General features: G+C 42.8%; 2 protein-coding genes and 1 non-coding gene across 8 annotated transcripts; 1 reads left to right on the top strand and 2 right to left on the bottom strand.

Annotated features, from left to right (window-relative positions):
• Nucleotides 1-856: 856 nt before the first annotated feature.
• Nucleotides 857-5,751, top strand: tmem179ba (transmembrane protein 179Ba). Of its 4 annotated transcripts, XM_061095941.1 has the most exons (6): nt 857-956; nt 1,371-1,557; nt 2,972-3,168; nt 3,954-4,091; nt 4,478-4,556; nt 4,668-5,751. In XM_061095941.1, the coding sequence occupies exons 2-6, from the start codon at nt 1,459-1,461 to the stop codon at nt 4,857-4,859; spliced, it is 705 nt and encodes a 234-aa protein (XP_060951924.1). In that variant the 5' UTR covers nt 857-956; nt 1,371-1,458; the 3' UTR covers nt 4,860-5,751. The 4 variants fall into 4 exon arrangements, with proteins under 4 accessions (XP_060951924.1, XP_060921969.1, XP_060951925.1 ...); XM_061065986.1 differs by lacking the exons at nt 857-956; nt 1,371-1,557 and adding an exon at nt 1,669-1,713; XM_061095942.1 differs by lacking the exons at nt 857-956; nt 1,371-1,557 and adding an exon at nt 1,730-1,814.
• trnas-gcu (transfer RNA serine (anticodon GCU)) lies at nt 5,033-5,114 on the bottom strand. Its single transcript has one exon. It is a non-coding gene; the product is annotated as a tRNA-Ser (tRNA).
• A 5,265-nt stretch (nt 5,752-11,016) lies between the features above and the next one.
• brms1 (BRMS1 transcriptional repressor and anoikis regulator) lies at nt 11,017-14,867 on the bottom strand. 3 transcript variants are annotated; one of them, XM_061066265.1, is made up of 10 exons: nt 14,726-14,867; nt 13,315-13,536; nt 13,117-13,207; nt 12,890-13,017; nt 12,085-12,164; nt 11,882-11,978; nt 11,668-11,757; nt 11,515-11,579; nt 11,383-11,422; nt 11,017-11,293 (listed from the first exon to the last, which is right to left on the bottom strand). In XM_061066265.1, the coding sequence occupies exons 2-10, from the start codon at nt 13,532-13,534 to the stop codon at nt 11,286-11,288; spliced, it is 819 nt and encodes a 272-aa protein (XP_060922248.1). In that variant the 5' UTR covers nt 13,535-13,536; nt 14,726-14,867; the 3' UTR covers nt 11,017-11,285. The 3 variants fall into 3 exon arrangements, with proteins under 3 accessions (XP_060922248.1, XP_060922247.1, XP_060922249.1); XM_061066264.1 differs by having other exon boundaries at nt 11,017-11,305; XM_061066266.1 differs by lacking the exon at nt 11,383-11,422.
• Nucleotides 14,868-15,546: the final 679 nt, after the last annotated feature.

The raw sequence follows: 15,546 nt of genomic DNA on the forward strand, positions 1-15,546 counted from the left end.
ATACGAGAACTGATGAGCTCTAAAGAGAAACTGCAGTAATGCGACAGCTCCTGTATAAATGCAGAAACGTGTCAAACTGAAATCATGTCCCCCCCCCTCTCTGTGGGTTTGCTATTTTCCGCAGCAGAAGTGAATTGAATGGTCTGGAAGCGGCGACGGGGGCCACACAGAAAGAGGCACGGTCGTATGACATAAGTCACAAGGTCTGATTAAGCTCTCTGGGAATGGAGGAGCTACCAGCCAACACACACACACACACCCACAGACACACACACGAACACACACACAGTAGCCACCATTAATTCAAGTATGACTTTAAATCCTCTAGTAGCTCGACCTTTGACTAAGTCTAGCCACATGATAGCCCACTGCGTATAGTTTTATATTATACTATATTTAATAATATTCTATCAACAGTTGGTACCATATAAGGACAATGTGTTATAGGCCTTCATGTTAAGGTTGCATGCTTGTATGGGGCTGTTTAAAGGGGATCCATCATCGCTTACCTCCAACCATCCATACATCCATACATCCCTTCACCCATTCATCCTCTCTTCTCACTGCTTCCCACAGCTTCCACTTGATATTTCTGGGTTATGGGATGAAACCAGCTCCTGACCCATAGGAAATCGTCTTGTATGACACCCAGTGTCCCCGGTTATCAACCCTGTCAGTGACAAAACCGACTAATTTTACGCATTTTTGCACGATTAGCACGCACGTCTGGCAGAGCTGAGGAGACGGCAGTTCCTCTCCTGGAAGATAAACACCCGGAGCTGTAGGAAACTACCAAACTTAGACATAAGGAGCGAGGCTTGAGGCAGGTCGACTGTAGAGCGAGAGGAGCCCAGAGAGAGAGAGAGAGAGAGAGGGAAAGACCTCCGATCTATCACCGGAAATCAAGTGTATTTACCTTCAAACTTAAAGCGTGGCACCAGAGGAGGACGAGGCAGGTAAGATGATTATTAGATCACAACGGAAACATCTGGATTTAATGATGCGACTTTTGCAACACACGATAATGTGTGAGGGGGAGTATACGTCGACGATAATTCCAGGAAATCGAATCAGACTTTATTAATCCGGGAGGAAATACTTACTCGACATATTATCGAGAACAGATAATAAGGCAATGAATATAAATATGAAGAAAAAAGAATAATAAGTGAAAATAAAAAGTTTAAAGTGAAAAAATGTAAGTGTATAAGGAGTAAATGCAGAAGTAGCCCCTTAAAGAAATCTTCACAAGACTATTCAATGAAACAATGGAGGGTTAAAGGATTGATGGAGGCTTTAGAAACACAATCTTATGTCTTGTTGCACATTTGTTTGTATTAGTGCGTCACATGTGTGTGTGTATTTTGAAGGCCAGCAGCGGAAGCCGGGTGTGTGTGTGCGGCGGGTTTGCCTCCGGAGCGCCACACTGCTGCTCACTGAGTGACGCCGGGCGGGAGGATGGAGTCGCTGACGGCGCTGCTGCTGCTGGAGCTCGCTCTCTACGCCAGCTCCTTCGTGTGCGGGATCGTGGCCGCCGCCTCCGCCACCATCGTGCAGGTGACTCCAGGAATTAGCCCGGTCCATTTGTGTCCCCGTCCCCCGTCCCCTGCCCCCCTCTCTTCCGGGTGGACTCGCCCGGTGGCGTGTTTGTTTTTGTGGTGTGTGCGCGTGAGTCAAGTGAAAGGAAAAGTTGGCAACAAGAGACAAAACAACGTCAGTTTGTTTTTGACACTTTTTTAAAAGCACTTTACTCCGTTTTTAGTCAGTTTAATTGATTCGTTTTCACGGGGATTCAGATATTACGGTAACATCAGGTCAAGTCTCTGTTTTTAATGTATTTTACGCTTTTTACTTTCTATGTGTCACCTATTGTCAGTAACGCGCTTTCACTTTGTCTGCCCAGCTGTGTCATCTCTGTCATCTTCATCATCTCCATCATCTTCCTCGTTGCGTTAGTTGCGCTCATCGTACGCTATTTGCGTACTTGAGAAAAACAACCCTCCTCAACTTAATCAGGAAACGCGCGAGCACGTGAGCGTAAATGCTGGATGTGCGCGTGCGAGTTAATAACAGTCATGTGACAGATACTGGTGTGTGTGTGTGTGTGTGTGTGTGTTCGTTTTTGTTACCTCCTTAGGTCCCTTTCCTGTATAAACACTGATCAGTCGTCCTCATGGGGACCAAAGAAGAAGAATCATGTACTTTGGATGCTTCTCTATGATAGAATCTCTCTCTCTCTCTCTCTCTCTCTCTCTCTCTCTCTCTCTCTCTCTCTCACTCACTCACTCACTCACTCACTCACTCACTCACTCACTCACTCACTCACTCACTCACTCACTCTATCTCTTTCTGTCTCTCTCTCACCCACTCACTCTCACTCTCACTCTCTCCATATCTTTTTCTGTCCCTCTCTCACTCACTCTCACTCACTCACTCTCTCTCTCTCTCTCTCTCTCTCTATCTCTTTCTGTCTCACTCACTCATTCTCACTCTCACTCTCTCTCTCTATCTCTCTCTATTTCTTTCTCTCACTCACTCACTCACTCACTCACTCACTCACTCACTATCTCTTTCTGTCTCTCTCTCACTCACTCACTCACCCACTCTCACTCTCACTCTCTCGCTCTATCTCTTTCTCTATCTCTTTCTGTCTCTCTCTCACTCACTCTCTCACTAACTCACTTTCACTCTCTCTCTCTCTCTCTCTCTTACTGTCTCTCTCACTCACTCACTCACTCCCTCTCCCTCTCACTATCTCTCTCTCTCTTTCTGTCTCTCACTCACTCACTCACTCTCTCACTCTCCCTCTCACTCTCACTCTCACTGTCTCGCTCTATCTCTTTATCTATCTCTTTCTGTCTCTCACTCACTCACTCACTCTCCCTCTCGCTCTCTCTCTCTCTCTCTCTCTCTCGAAAATGTCAATAACAAAATAAAATCTCAAAAATGTCTGTCCTGTCTCTTCTTCCAGGGTAACTTCGGAGGTCTGTGCATGCTGTACGGACTGGTCAACTACAATGCGACGGCCGGCCTCATCGGGATCCAGTCGTCCAGCTCCCCCTCTCTGTGCTACTTTGTGTCGGCCATCTCGGTGATGGTGGCAGTGGTGTGCTTCTCCCTGTCTCTGTACTGGGTGTACACCCTCTGCATCGACGGGGACTTCAGGAGGTGATTATTTTCTCATCATCTCACATTATAAGCCCCCCAAAGGCATCTTTTTAGATTTCATTTGTCCTAAGTTGGCTGGTAACTGTCACAGAAAACCTACTGTAGTGGTTTTTATATGTTGGAGAACAAAAATACAGCTGTATTGCTGCCAATTACATAATAATTTTTAACAGCATGTTGTGACAGACGACAGTTTCCAGCTGCTTGGCAACAAATGTCCTGAGTTCCACTTTAAACAAGTCGTCGGACGATATGACGTAATCAGACTGTGCTCTGTAACATGTCAAACAATGCAATAATTTGACTATATGCCTGACTCTGAATAAGATAATGATGTTGCTAATAGAATATTCCATCAATATTTCTGTACCTCTGCAGAGCATAGTCTGATCATGACGTAGTTTTTAACTGCCGTATATGTCGATGTTATAATGTGATTAGGTCACATGTGTACATGAGGTCAGCCAGGTATGAATTTTACTGTCAATTAAATGAATTCATCAATGCCAGTAGCACAATCAGACAAAACATGTGATGGTTGTGATTTATTTATTAACCCTATATGAGCTGGTTGGTTGTACGTCTTTATTTGTGAAGTGTATTTTTGTTTTGACATGAGACAGCATCAAACCCACAATATATAAACTACATTAAGGCAGCTTAGTTTGATGGTTTCATACAGTTTGGCTGCTGCTTTCCCAGACTGAATCACTGAAGTTGCAGAATGAAGAGGTAACAAAACATGGAATATAAAATAAGAATACTGTTTCTCCTCCTCTCCACAGGGAGCGAATGTGGATGAACATGGTTGTGGGTGTGTGCGGCGTTTTCCTCTTCTTCCTGCTCATCACGGGCTGCATTCTGAAGATCGGACGGGACTCGCTCTGCAACTCGGTGCTACAAGTCGTTCCCAACATTACCAGGTGGAACGAACACACACACACACACACACACATACACACACACACACAAAGGATATTGCGACTAGAATCACATGCATGCACAGACACGTCCAAACAACCAAAAGGCCTCACAAACCAATCCCAAATGAAACCAACATTTGAAAACCACAGAGTTTTACTTCCTGATTGGCTGGAGTCTCTGTCTGACTCTGTCACTGACCGACCTGCCTGCCTTTTGGGGACCGATGCCAATAACGATATAAATTCTGCATTGTCAATTCTGTGAAATATATTTTCATATCAGCCCTCACCTGCAAACCTTCACATTGATACTGATGTGTCTGTGAAAGCCTAATATCAGACACTATATCAACCTCCTAACACGCGATCTGTTTCTGTCTGTCAAGTTGTGAGGAGGCTCAGACTAGAACCTGGGCGACTCCTCTGAGAGCAGGAAAGTTCTACAACAGTCTGTACAAGGCTGAGGTCAGTTTTTTCTTTTATTTAATGTCTTTATCCTCATGACTAGTCCTCAGAAACCTCTGCACTTTAATTCAAAGCCAGGGAAATAAGGTATTTCTTGTGTTTCCCTAACAGACAGCGGTGTGGGTCAACTTCTTCTTCTGGCTCATCATCGGGATCCTGGTCTTCATTCAGCGGCGCCACAGCCCTGGGGCGAAGGTGCTCGTGGGGGGGTTCGGCGGGCCGTCCGGTGGGCTCTTTGGCGACCCGGGGGTGACTGCTGCGGAGACCGAGCCCTTTTTCAACCGACCCCCGCAGCCACAGTGAGGACGTGCGTCCCAGAGGTTTTACAAACACACAGCAGCCAGATATGGAAATAGGGTTAATACACTCAGTGTTCTAGAGAATGCCAACAAAGTTATTATTAAGATGCTTGCGATAAATTGTGAGTAAATGTGGCGGATTGAGGCGCTGTCAAGAACAACATAAACATTGTTCACCGACGAGGATGGGATTCGAACCCACGCGTGCAGAGCACAATGGATTAGCAGTCCATCGCCTTAACCACTCGGCCACCTCGTCCTGTTGAGCAGGGTTATATGAAGCGTAATAGTTCGCAGAGCCGTTTGTGTGTGCCTCAGGGTGTGTGTGTGAAGCACACTTCCAAAGATTGAACTGCTGATATGTGCATTTAACCCTTTACCACATTTACCTTGAAGCCATTTTCAACGTCTGAGACCTGGATCACACAGAAATGTGGAATCCTGCCTTTGTTTTTTTTTTACATGACTTAGAAACAGGATGTGATCATCACAGGCATTTGGTTATATTTCACCAGTGGGCTCAGATTTTGTACTTTAGTTGTGATTTGCAGATTTAGTTTCCTACTTCAAACATTTTCTAATTTTTTACGTCCGGTTCCTCCCAGTTGGAATAATGTTTGTTCTCTTTTTTCTTTATTTATGAAAAATAATTGAATTCGGCAATTTCCTTTCTTTTTAATTTGCCACTGCTGTTGTGTCTGTTCCGACCCCTCACTTCTTCTTCTAACTTGTACTTTATGTTCACTCAGTGTTACTTCTATCAGATACTGTATGTGATCATGTGCTGTAGAGTGAATGCACTTCAGGGCTGTTTAGTCCAGAAATCAAACAGTTGATTATTTGTGCTGATGCTACTTGACACATGTGCTAAAATAAACCAAAGAGTTTAAACACAATGACCTAAAGTGCTTTTCTTTTTTGCTGCCGTAGCATTTGTAAAGTTTTCTGTAACTCAGCTTTGTCACAGTCTAAGAAAGTTTGGAGGCATGGGAAGTCATATGTTGAGCTGTGTCGCCCTCTAGTGGGGGATAACGAGTAAAGACTTGGACTTCGACCAGAGTCACTCTTTCATTTTCGCTGTTCAAAGTTTTTTAACTGGGGGCGACAGAGAGAAGAAGTTGGCAAAAGCTGTTTTCTGCTCCGCAATCATATTATTGTAGCAAGGAAATGATGCAATGACTGTCACCATTACAGACCTGAGATCTATAGAAACTCAACCCTGCCACTCTGTTAAAAACAAGTCTCTCAATCCATTATAATGAGAATCTAAAAATATATAAAAATAACAACATAGTATTTAAAACAAATGACTTAGTTTCTCAAAATTATGACTGTTTTTTAGTTTGATGCCATTTATCTTCCTGTGTGAACACAGATGTTTAGTTTGACTCAAGGAGGAACCTGTTGATTCTTGGAGGTCAAAGGTCAATGTCACATTTTCTGCCTAGTTAATTTGCTATCTTTAGAGTTTAAGGTGTAATTCATGTTTTCCCAAATTGCCCAAATCCTGACACTCTTTGCTTTGTATTTTTTGAACTGAGTGCCAAGTGGACACAGTAGACATATCTTTCTGTTCCATCCAGAACTCAGTGTTTTAAACCGAACCCCTTCTCTGAATCGTGTGATCGCCATAGAGACTGTAGGGATGTTGCGTCTAAATGCCGCTGCATTAATTCACAGCAGTTGCCAGACAGATCAGACTAGACAGGATGAGCTTACTCCTGCTATTCCAGCAGGACTCCTTCTGTCTTTCACCTTAACTGCGTAATCTCTGTGGATTACCTGACGTCCCTGAGGTGGAAGATAACGTCCACTGAGGAGAGAAAGAAAGGAGAGACACGCCAGGAGACGAATAGAGAGAAGTCTTCACTGGTCTGTGCGAAAGAGGAGTTCATATAAAAAGAAACACTATCAAGGACGACCAACAGGAGAGAGAGAGCACTCTGGAGGACGCTGAGGACTCTTTGAATCTCGAGTCGGAGAAGGGATCCCCCTCAAGGCTCGTGATAAATCTGACTCTGCAGTCTATGGTGAGACATTTTCATCTCTCTTAATATTAAGATGTGTGGATGTAAGATCGCATGAATGAGAGAGGGAATAGGAGGAAAAACCTGCATCAGAGATTGAGTGCTGGTGGGAGAGGAGTGAAAGAGTGAGCAGAGCAGTGGACAGTGGAGACCGAGCTAAGCTGTGATAAGCCTCTTTGAGCTACTTCACTCTCCACACATCAAATGTTCTGTTGTAAACCTGTTGATCTGAGGCGGCGCTCGTCACTGTGACATATTGATTCACTTGATCTGCTTTTTTGGCAGGAGAGCTCGGCTTTCCTGCCAAATCAGACAAAAACTGTGGAGAACAGAGCCGAAGTCCTTCAATCTCACATTTTAATCACCGACCGGCCTTCAACTTGACATTTACACTTTGAGTCTCTGTTTTTCTAAGCCTCTGCCCTCATCCTGTCCACGTCCTAAGCTGACCTCTGTCCCTCCCTTCTTCCAGAACATGTCTCGCGATCAGTGTGAGTCTGTGGCCGTGAGCGTGGAGTCCCTCCTCAACGACGCCAAGAGGATGCAGCTGCAGTGCCGGGAGCGCAGCGAGCAGCTCTCCATGGCCGCCATGCAGCTCAGGGTGGAGTCGGCGGCCTTGAGGGAGCAGTGCGAGGCCACGCAGCTCGACATGGCGTTCATCCGCCGGCAGCTGGACGAGCTGCTGGACACCAAGGCCGCCTTCGAGGCCAGGGAGAGGCAGGCGCGCAAGCTCAGCAAGCAGCTGTGAGGAGAGGAAGAGGAGGAGGAGGAGGAGGAGATGGGGGTGTGAGAGAGGGGAGCAGCATCCTACATGTCATGAACTTAACAGGCAGGCTCCTCACTGAAACCCTTTTTGTTTGGCAGCCAGGAAATAGAAGGAATGTGGGGTGAGGGGTTAGAGAAGAGGAGGAAGAGGTAAGGGAGGAAGAGGACTGCAGACAGCTAGAATGGTGCTCAGTAGATTGCACAGCTTCAAAAAGAATCAGTAGTCCCCTTATGAAATCACATTTCAATTCACTAGATTTTTAATTGCACCAAAATGTACACACTGAAAATCTTCAATATTTAATTCAAGTATTGAAAAATGTCCTGTATCACAATTTGAAAGAAAGTTTAAATAAAATCCTGAATTTAACGGATTATTTCTCATTCGGTTATTTCACACTGCTCCACAAAATATCATAGAAACCAATTTAGGAGTTTTTGTGTAATCGTGTTGACTATAACAACAAATGCAGTTGAAAACATAGCAAAAACAAATCAAGAGAGAGCAAATGAATAAAATATGTTTTACACCCACCACCAATGGGCCCTTGAAGATTTGCTGTCATTATCAACAGATCCTAAAAATATATTTAGCAAAAACATAAATCATAACTGAAAATAAAACGGCATGTGTGGTTTGACGTGTTGTTGAGAGAAGAAGAAAAAAAGCACTTTACTGACTTGCACAACTATTTTTCATTCCCCTAGATTTTTGCTTCTTCGTTGCACATGCATGTGAATTTCTTCCCTCTCCTCTTTTTTGTGTCAAATAAACAATTTCCAAACACATATATCTTTCCTCTCATTTCATTCTCTCTCTTGCCAATATAATGTGTGTGGGAAAAGCTTTCTACAGTCTCAGCAGAAGAGGAGGGTGAAGTTTTGTGTTTTGTGAATGAAAACATAAAGAGAAAGTCTTGACTTAACTAAATGTATGTATGTTTCATATGTATGTGTATATGTTATTGCAGACTTTCCACAGGTGAGTAAACAGTTTGTAGAGTGAGAATGAAAACTGTTCCTAACTCTGGATGGTTAATGATGAAGGAACCGGAGAAACAGAACAACAGGGGAGCTGATTCAACGAGTCAGTCTCACACACACACACACACACTGGTGAAACCTCCTGTGCATGAAGTGGAGAAGCAGACCTCGTTAAGATGCTCAGTTTCTTTTACAGACATTACACTGAAAAGATGCTGAACCAACTTCAAGGTTATTTTTTATGTTAATTGTTGAAAACCTCTCCACGCTTCCAAAGCCATTAGATTAATTAAAAGAGTCCTCAGAAAAAAAGACAGTGTCTGTGGCCCTGGTATGTAATACACACGACAAATCAATTCATTCTGACTGAGTAGAATCATTAGTCAGTGATGAAGCAGGGATGATGGCCTGTTAGGGAGTCACGGAACAGTTCTCCAGCAGTCAGAAGTGTCAGTCAGTGCACGTTCATGTGTTTTGGGGGCGTAACCTTGACAACAGGGCTGATGGGGGGAGGTGGTGAGTATCAGTCTTATATCATCAAAGTGTAACCAACCCCTAGTTTTAAAATGACTTCAATGGATAACACGCAAATGAATTAAGTTTGTGCAACTCAAATACAAATGGCTAACTTAAATTAAAATAAAAACAATTAATTCATTAGCATTGAGTCACCAATTCAGGTCTATGAAGTGGGCAACACATTTGATATTAAGAATTTTATTTATTTATTTTAGGTTTATGCATTAAACTGACTCCTTTTGAATTATTAACAGTTTTTTTTAGATTTTTGGTTAATCTCTGTGAATCTTTTTCTTGGTGGACCAGGTTTTTGTATTTTTTGTATTTGTTGGTTTCTTCTTTCCTTGTGCTTTTACTTTTACTTCCTGTCTGTATCCTGTTTCCTGCTCCTGTGATTGTCTGCACCTGCCCCAGTCTGTGACCCACCTGTGTGTTGTGTCTGTGCTGCTCAGTCAACATCCCTGGATTTACTTCTGTGACTGTTTGGAGTGAGAATTGCTTATGTCATCCATCTGTTGAACCTGTAGGTGAGTCTCTTGACACAGCTTATTATACTAATAACCATTTTTATCCACTTGGCTGCAGAAGAGACAAGTGATGAACACAAGATTCACTTAAAGATTCAGTGTGTAAGATTTAGGTGAAAAGGATCTAGTGGTAGAAAGGGAATATAATAATCCTTCTGATGTTTTCACTAGTGTGTAATCATCTAAATTGTATGAGTTGTTCTTTTCTTTACCCTAGAATCGGCCCTTTATGTTTAAATACTTTATATTTACATTGGGAGCAGGTCCTCTCTACGGAGGCCGCCATGTTTTTTTACAGTAGCCCAGACTCGACAAACTAAACAGCTTTTGAGTTTTTTATGAAGTAATCCACAGGTTCTCATGTGTGCAAGTGGGAACCAGCCAAGTGTTTTTAAAAGTTTAACTGTCATGTGTCTAGGAACTGTGCTATAACCCAAGGTGTAAATTCAGTCTACATGGCTACGTTGGGTCTTATTTCTAGACATGTTCTGTGCTTTCAGTTTGGGGACTGCTGCTTTTTCCTTTGCCTCTTTGTTAGTTGTGATATTTGTGTGTTTATAAATCCCATTGTTGTTGTTGTTTTCAAGGTTTCCTGCAGTCGATCTGGGTCAGTGGTGGAGTGATGTTCGTCCCCACAGGACCCCCCAGTGCTGGGACGTCACAATTTGGGGCTCATCCAGGATTGAACGTCCAGGAGGTGAAGTAAGTGTGATTATATTTGTCTCCTCACCATTGATTTAAAATAGTGGTCATCTCTTTAGTTGTGTGTGTCTCTTGTGGTTGTTAGTGGTTGTTGAGCCGTGCTTATTCATTTACATACAAGTGTGGGTCAGAGTGTGGCAGTAGAGATGACTTTACGTTGTGTGTAGTGTGTATGTGTGTGTGAGCTTTATGTTGTGGTTATTGCTTTTGCTGTGTCACTTGTTGGTTGCTGCATTTTGTGTTGTGGTTGTTGCTGTTCACCTTAGTTTGGTTCCTTGTGCGTTACTGTTGTTTAGTTGCAGCTACAGGTTTAGTTGCTTTTTGTTAGATTTAGTGTATTTAAGGAAGTTGTAAGTATTCAAGTCTGAGTAGATATAAAAAAGAAGCATACATCCAGAACTCAGCATGAAATAAATGAGTACATATTCAAAACTTTTTTCGTGATTAATCTAACTAATTTCAATCTAACTTTATTCTTAAAATATTTTGATGTTCCTATTTTCCTCCGAACAGTGACCATAATGCTCCATAATAAGTAAAATTACACCAAAGAGAATATTTTTAAATGTTAAAGTTACTTAACAGCAGTAATTAAATATTAACACAAACCACAAAGAGATGCAAAGTCGAGACAGAGTTGTGTCACAAAGCATTAAAATTTTAATCATCATTACGAAATCATTCTATAAATACACGGTGGACATATCACTAGGAAGTTATTTTAAATAGCAATAGATAACAAAGGAACAGGAGAGATGCTTGTTGGGGTCAAAGGCGTAAAGAAGTAGCGACAGTCTGCCGGGCTTCAGTCCAGGGCGCAAAACTGGGACTGCTAGTGGGAGGAGCTGGGAATGTGTGAGTGCGGGTGTTCAGTTTGGTGTCTTTGCCACTGGGACCCTCGTGTCATCACCGCTCTGAAAGACAAACTGAGAACACGTCAGAGACTGAAGCTTCACAGCGTGGTGTGGTTTTAGCGTGTGGTGTAGGAGAGAGGTAGACTCACTTTCAGTTTTCTTTTTCAGCGGCAACAGTGCTGCTTTTGCCTGGAAAACACACAACGTTTCCGAAACATCTGGACACAAAATAGCTGAATGATTTTAAAAATGAAAGGTCAAACACGGAAGGAATAAATCACCTTCTTTATAGCGGCCCAGTCTTCGAGGATGTCGATGTCGCTCAACATGTAGACGATGAAAGGTCCTGTGAGATGGACAGGCAGTTTAAAATATGAAAATGGTGGGATTACTAGAACAGTTTAAATGTGAAGAGTAGGATCTTTATTTTTTACCTGAAACCAGAGCTACTTTCTTCTTTCTCTCCAGGCGACCCGGCAGATTCTTTCTTTTACACTTCTTGCCCCTCGTCTCATCGCTCCACTCTGAGATAAGAACAGATCACATTCACTACATGACATTCATATGAAACCTAATCTCTTCTGGCAGTGGACTAAAGGGACAAAGAAAGGAAATAACATGATGTTCACAATAAAAAGGTGTGTGTACCCGAGGTGAGGTCTGTATTCTCTCTGTCCTCGTCCAGTCTCCGGATCTTTTCCAGCAGCTCGGTCTTCATGGCATCGAACAGCAGCGACCTCTCGCTCTGTAACACAAGTGTGCACGCGAACACGCGCAGTTTCAGTATTGCAATAGTTCCGGTGTCTCAGTGCAGTATTGGGTATGCTGTATTCCTGCTGTGTGTGCGTCACCTCCAGGTGCTGCCGTGCTCCTTGCACTTCACACTCGTGCTTGTGTTGGATCACCTGCAGACACAACTCCCTGTACACTCCTGGACATGCAGACGGACAGAGGGACATGTTATAGGGTTATCATTGTGGACTGGACAGCACATCTTATACATTTACATCAGGATACAAAGTCTAGTTTTAATAGTCGTTTTTGGGCATAGCATAAATAGTAGAGTCTGACCGATATGGATTTTTGGAGCCCGATACAGATGTTAAGATTTGGAAATTTCTTTTCTTACTTTATATCGGCTGATAAGCATATTGAAACATCGCCAATGATTCCTGAGAAGTAGTTATCTAACCCTTATGGCAAAGAAATTGATGATAATTGAGGCTTGATATTTTAGAGTTTATCCAAAAACCTAACTACAGTATAAACAAGGATAAAAAACACAAAATGCAAACACAACCAAATTTATAGAACTGGAATTTAGAAATGAAACATATCTTTTACAAAGTGCAATGTTCTTTACTGTATTGTTTATTCTATGAACATAATTGTACCTGCAAACATAAACACTGATACCAATGCAGCTGTGAAAGGCTCATATCTTTAATTCATAGAGTAAGTTGTTGCCGCCCTTCAATTTCATAACTTAGCACCATAATAAAACCAGAACTGTTTTTAGAATTCACTTTTTGTACTGATTTAAACAAATGAGGGATTATTTATGTGTTAATCGACGAGCTGTCAAAGTTCTGGTTCTGACGGGAGGATGTTGTTTCCTTTTTGAGAAAATGAAAATGTTTACCACCAGCCACGTACCGGCCACCTGTGTTCGGATCTGCATGCTGTTCTGCAGCGCCGCCAGCGGTTCTCTGTATTCTCCAGCCTTCCCTGTCAGCAGCTCGTCCAGCTTCACTTTCACCTGGCTCTGCCGCTCCCGAAACAACCTGCAACCACACGCTGACGTCAGGCTCCTCCTTCTGCTTCTGCTGTCCTTCACTAAACATCTGTGGAGTAGGTCCACCCCCCGCTCCGACTCTACTTACTTATCTTTCACATCCTGAAATAGTTTTTCAAGATCGTACATCTCGTCTAGACACTCCCCCTTCCTCCGCTGGCAGTCTTCATCGTCCATCTCTTCACAGGGGACAGAGCGACAGAGACAGAAACAATGAAAATTCAATTTTTCTCCTCTTCTTCCACTTAGTCCGGTGACACAATTAGCATAGCACTTCTAACTTTACCTGAACTCTCCTCTTCTTCCTCATCCATCTCCTCTTCCTCCTCACTCTCGTCCAGGTCGCTCTCCCTCTCTTCCATGCTCTCCTCCATGGTCTCCTCTCTGCCTCCTCTCCCTTCGTTTTCTCTCGGCTCCTCCACCTCTCCGTTGGCCTCGGGGAGCTGTGACTCTCCTTCCGCCTCCATCTCCTCCTCGGGCTCCCTCACAGGGGGCTGTGCGGGCATGGCTGAGAGGAGTCACAAGATGAATGAACTCACAACAGGGTTATGCTTTCGTCTGCATTTGTCACTCAGTCTTTAAGAAGGCAAAATAACACAAAAACTACAGAGCCTTATTTTAGTGTTTGACTGTGGGTGCTGTGCAGTGTGATGGCCCATTGGAGGCACGTGGCTGGATGTGCTGTTTACATTCATATAATAGTGTTTTCTATACCTATCTAGCGCCTATATTTTAATATCAGTCAGTATATAGATAGATAGATGGATGTACTTTACTGATCCCAAATTCGGTAATGATTGTGTAAAGCTGCATGTCAAGGCATTGAATGTATGTTTTCATATAAAGGTACATTTTCTCCTTTACTTATCTTACCTTTACCTTATCCTTGTTTTATCTTTGTCTAGTATTATCTTAACTTATCTTCTCCTTATCTTACCTTTATTTTATCTAGTCTTATCCTATCCTTTTTTTCCTAATACTAGTATCTACCTTTTCTTATCTTATCAGTGAGAAGACAGCGGGATGGGGCTACGGTTTGACTTCCGGTTCTCTGTCACCGCACAAAAACAAACATAACGTGATGGTTATTTGAGGAAACCAACAGTAATTAAATGTTGTAACGCGTTATGAAGACTTAAACCAAAACAATATCTGATCTAATTAACTAATCATATTTATAACATCTATTAACAGTGCTTTCATTTTGTAACGTAACCGGAAGCGCTGCTCCGCTCTGCCTCTCTTGCCCACCGCCAACTGCCGTGTGATGTCATCGAGTAAACGATCGTTAACGTTTCTCTCTCGGTTCTTTAACATGAAGTCTGTGGTTCACCCTGAAAACAACCAGTCTGTAGTGTATCACAGACTCAGCACAGACACTCGGGACGAGTCACAAACTGACACTCAGTCGCTTCGGCCATTTTCACCTCTCATCCGTGAGAATGAAGCGCAGAGAAGTCAAGTGTAACAGCAGCTACGGACGGAGAGGGACACGGACATGTTGACGTTTGCTCACCAACCGACACCAACTGACAGTGAAGGTGTCTCATGGCTGCTAGGTAACTAGAACGCCGGTGTTTAGATGTCGGTGAACAAACAGGAGCAGCTTCTCTTCCTACGAGGATTAACAAGTGACGTCCATGTTGTTGGTAAACAAGTCCAATCACCGCGGAGCAAACCGGAAGCGGGACACTCACCTCCTCCTCAGCGCAACTCGGCTCAAACTCTGCTTTTCCACATTTCCATCTTTTTCAAAAAGTACTTCCTCCTCCTCCTCCTCTTCACTTCCACACTTTGCCGGACTCCTCAGCCCCGAGAGTTCGACCAATCAGCGGCAGGCCCCGCTGCTCGGGAGGTGACCAATAGGAGCGAGCGTCCCCGGTGAGCGTCGCCCGTCCAATCAGAACGCCAGAGCGCGTTGCAGGGGCCAATCACCGCTCAGGTTGTAGCCAGGGCTCATCGCATTGAGCCAATAAGGAGGAGGTAACACGAAAAGCGCGCATCTGGCTTTTTTTGGATAGTATTACATCTTCCCCATAATGTAATGTAATGTAATATCATTTAATATATGTAAATCATTTTAAAACAATATAATATAATAATGTAATATAATATAAACCAATACAATGTAATACATATATTATCATGTAATTCAACGTAATATAATATAATAAAATGTAAAGTACTGTTATATAAAATAAGGGTTAGGCTTTGTTAAACAAAGAAATATAATATAATTTAATATTTGAAAAATTAATGTTGGAAAAGTTAGCCGGTTACAAAATAAAGACAAACTGATAAATAACACAATAAAAATAATTTAAAAACAAACGTATATATATAAAGGCCTTTAAGTTGATTTTATTGACATTTTTTTATGATAAAGTAAAGAAAAGTTAAATTTCTTATCGAGGAAGAGTCTGTGTAGTAGATCTGTGATCACACACCTGATACCAGGAGAAGGTTCAGACTCTTTTCTCTTCTCCTGCTGGGACGTTGTCATCACCAATGACTGTCC

The sequence above is a fragment of the Limanda limanda genome, chromosome 22 (assembly GCF_963576545.1).
Source record: "Limanda limanda chromosome 22, fLimLim1.1, whole genome shotgun sequence".
Classification (NCBI taxonomy): domain Eukaryota; kingdom Metazoa; phylum Chordata; class Actinopteri; order Pleuronectiformes; family Pleuronectidae; genus Limanda; species Limanda limanda.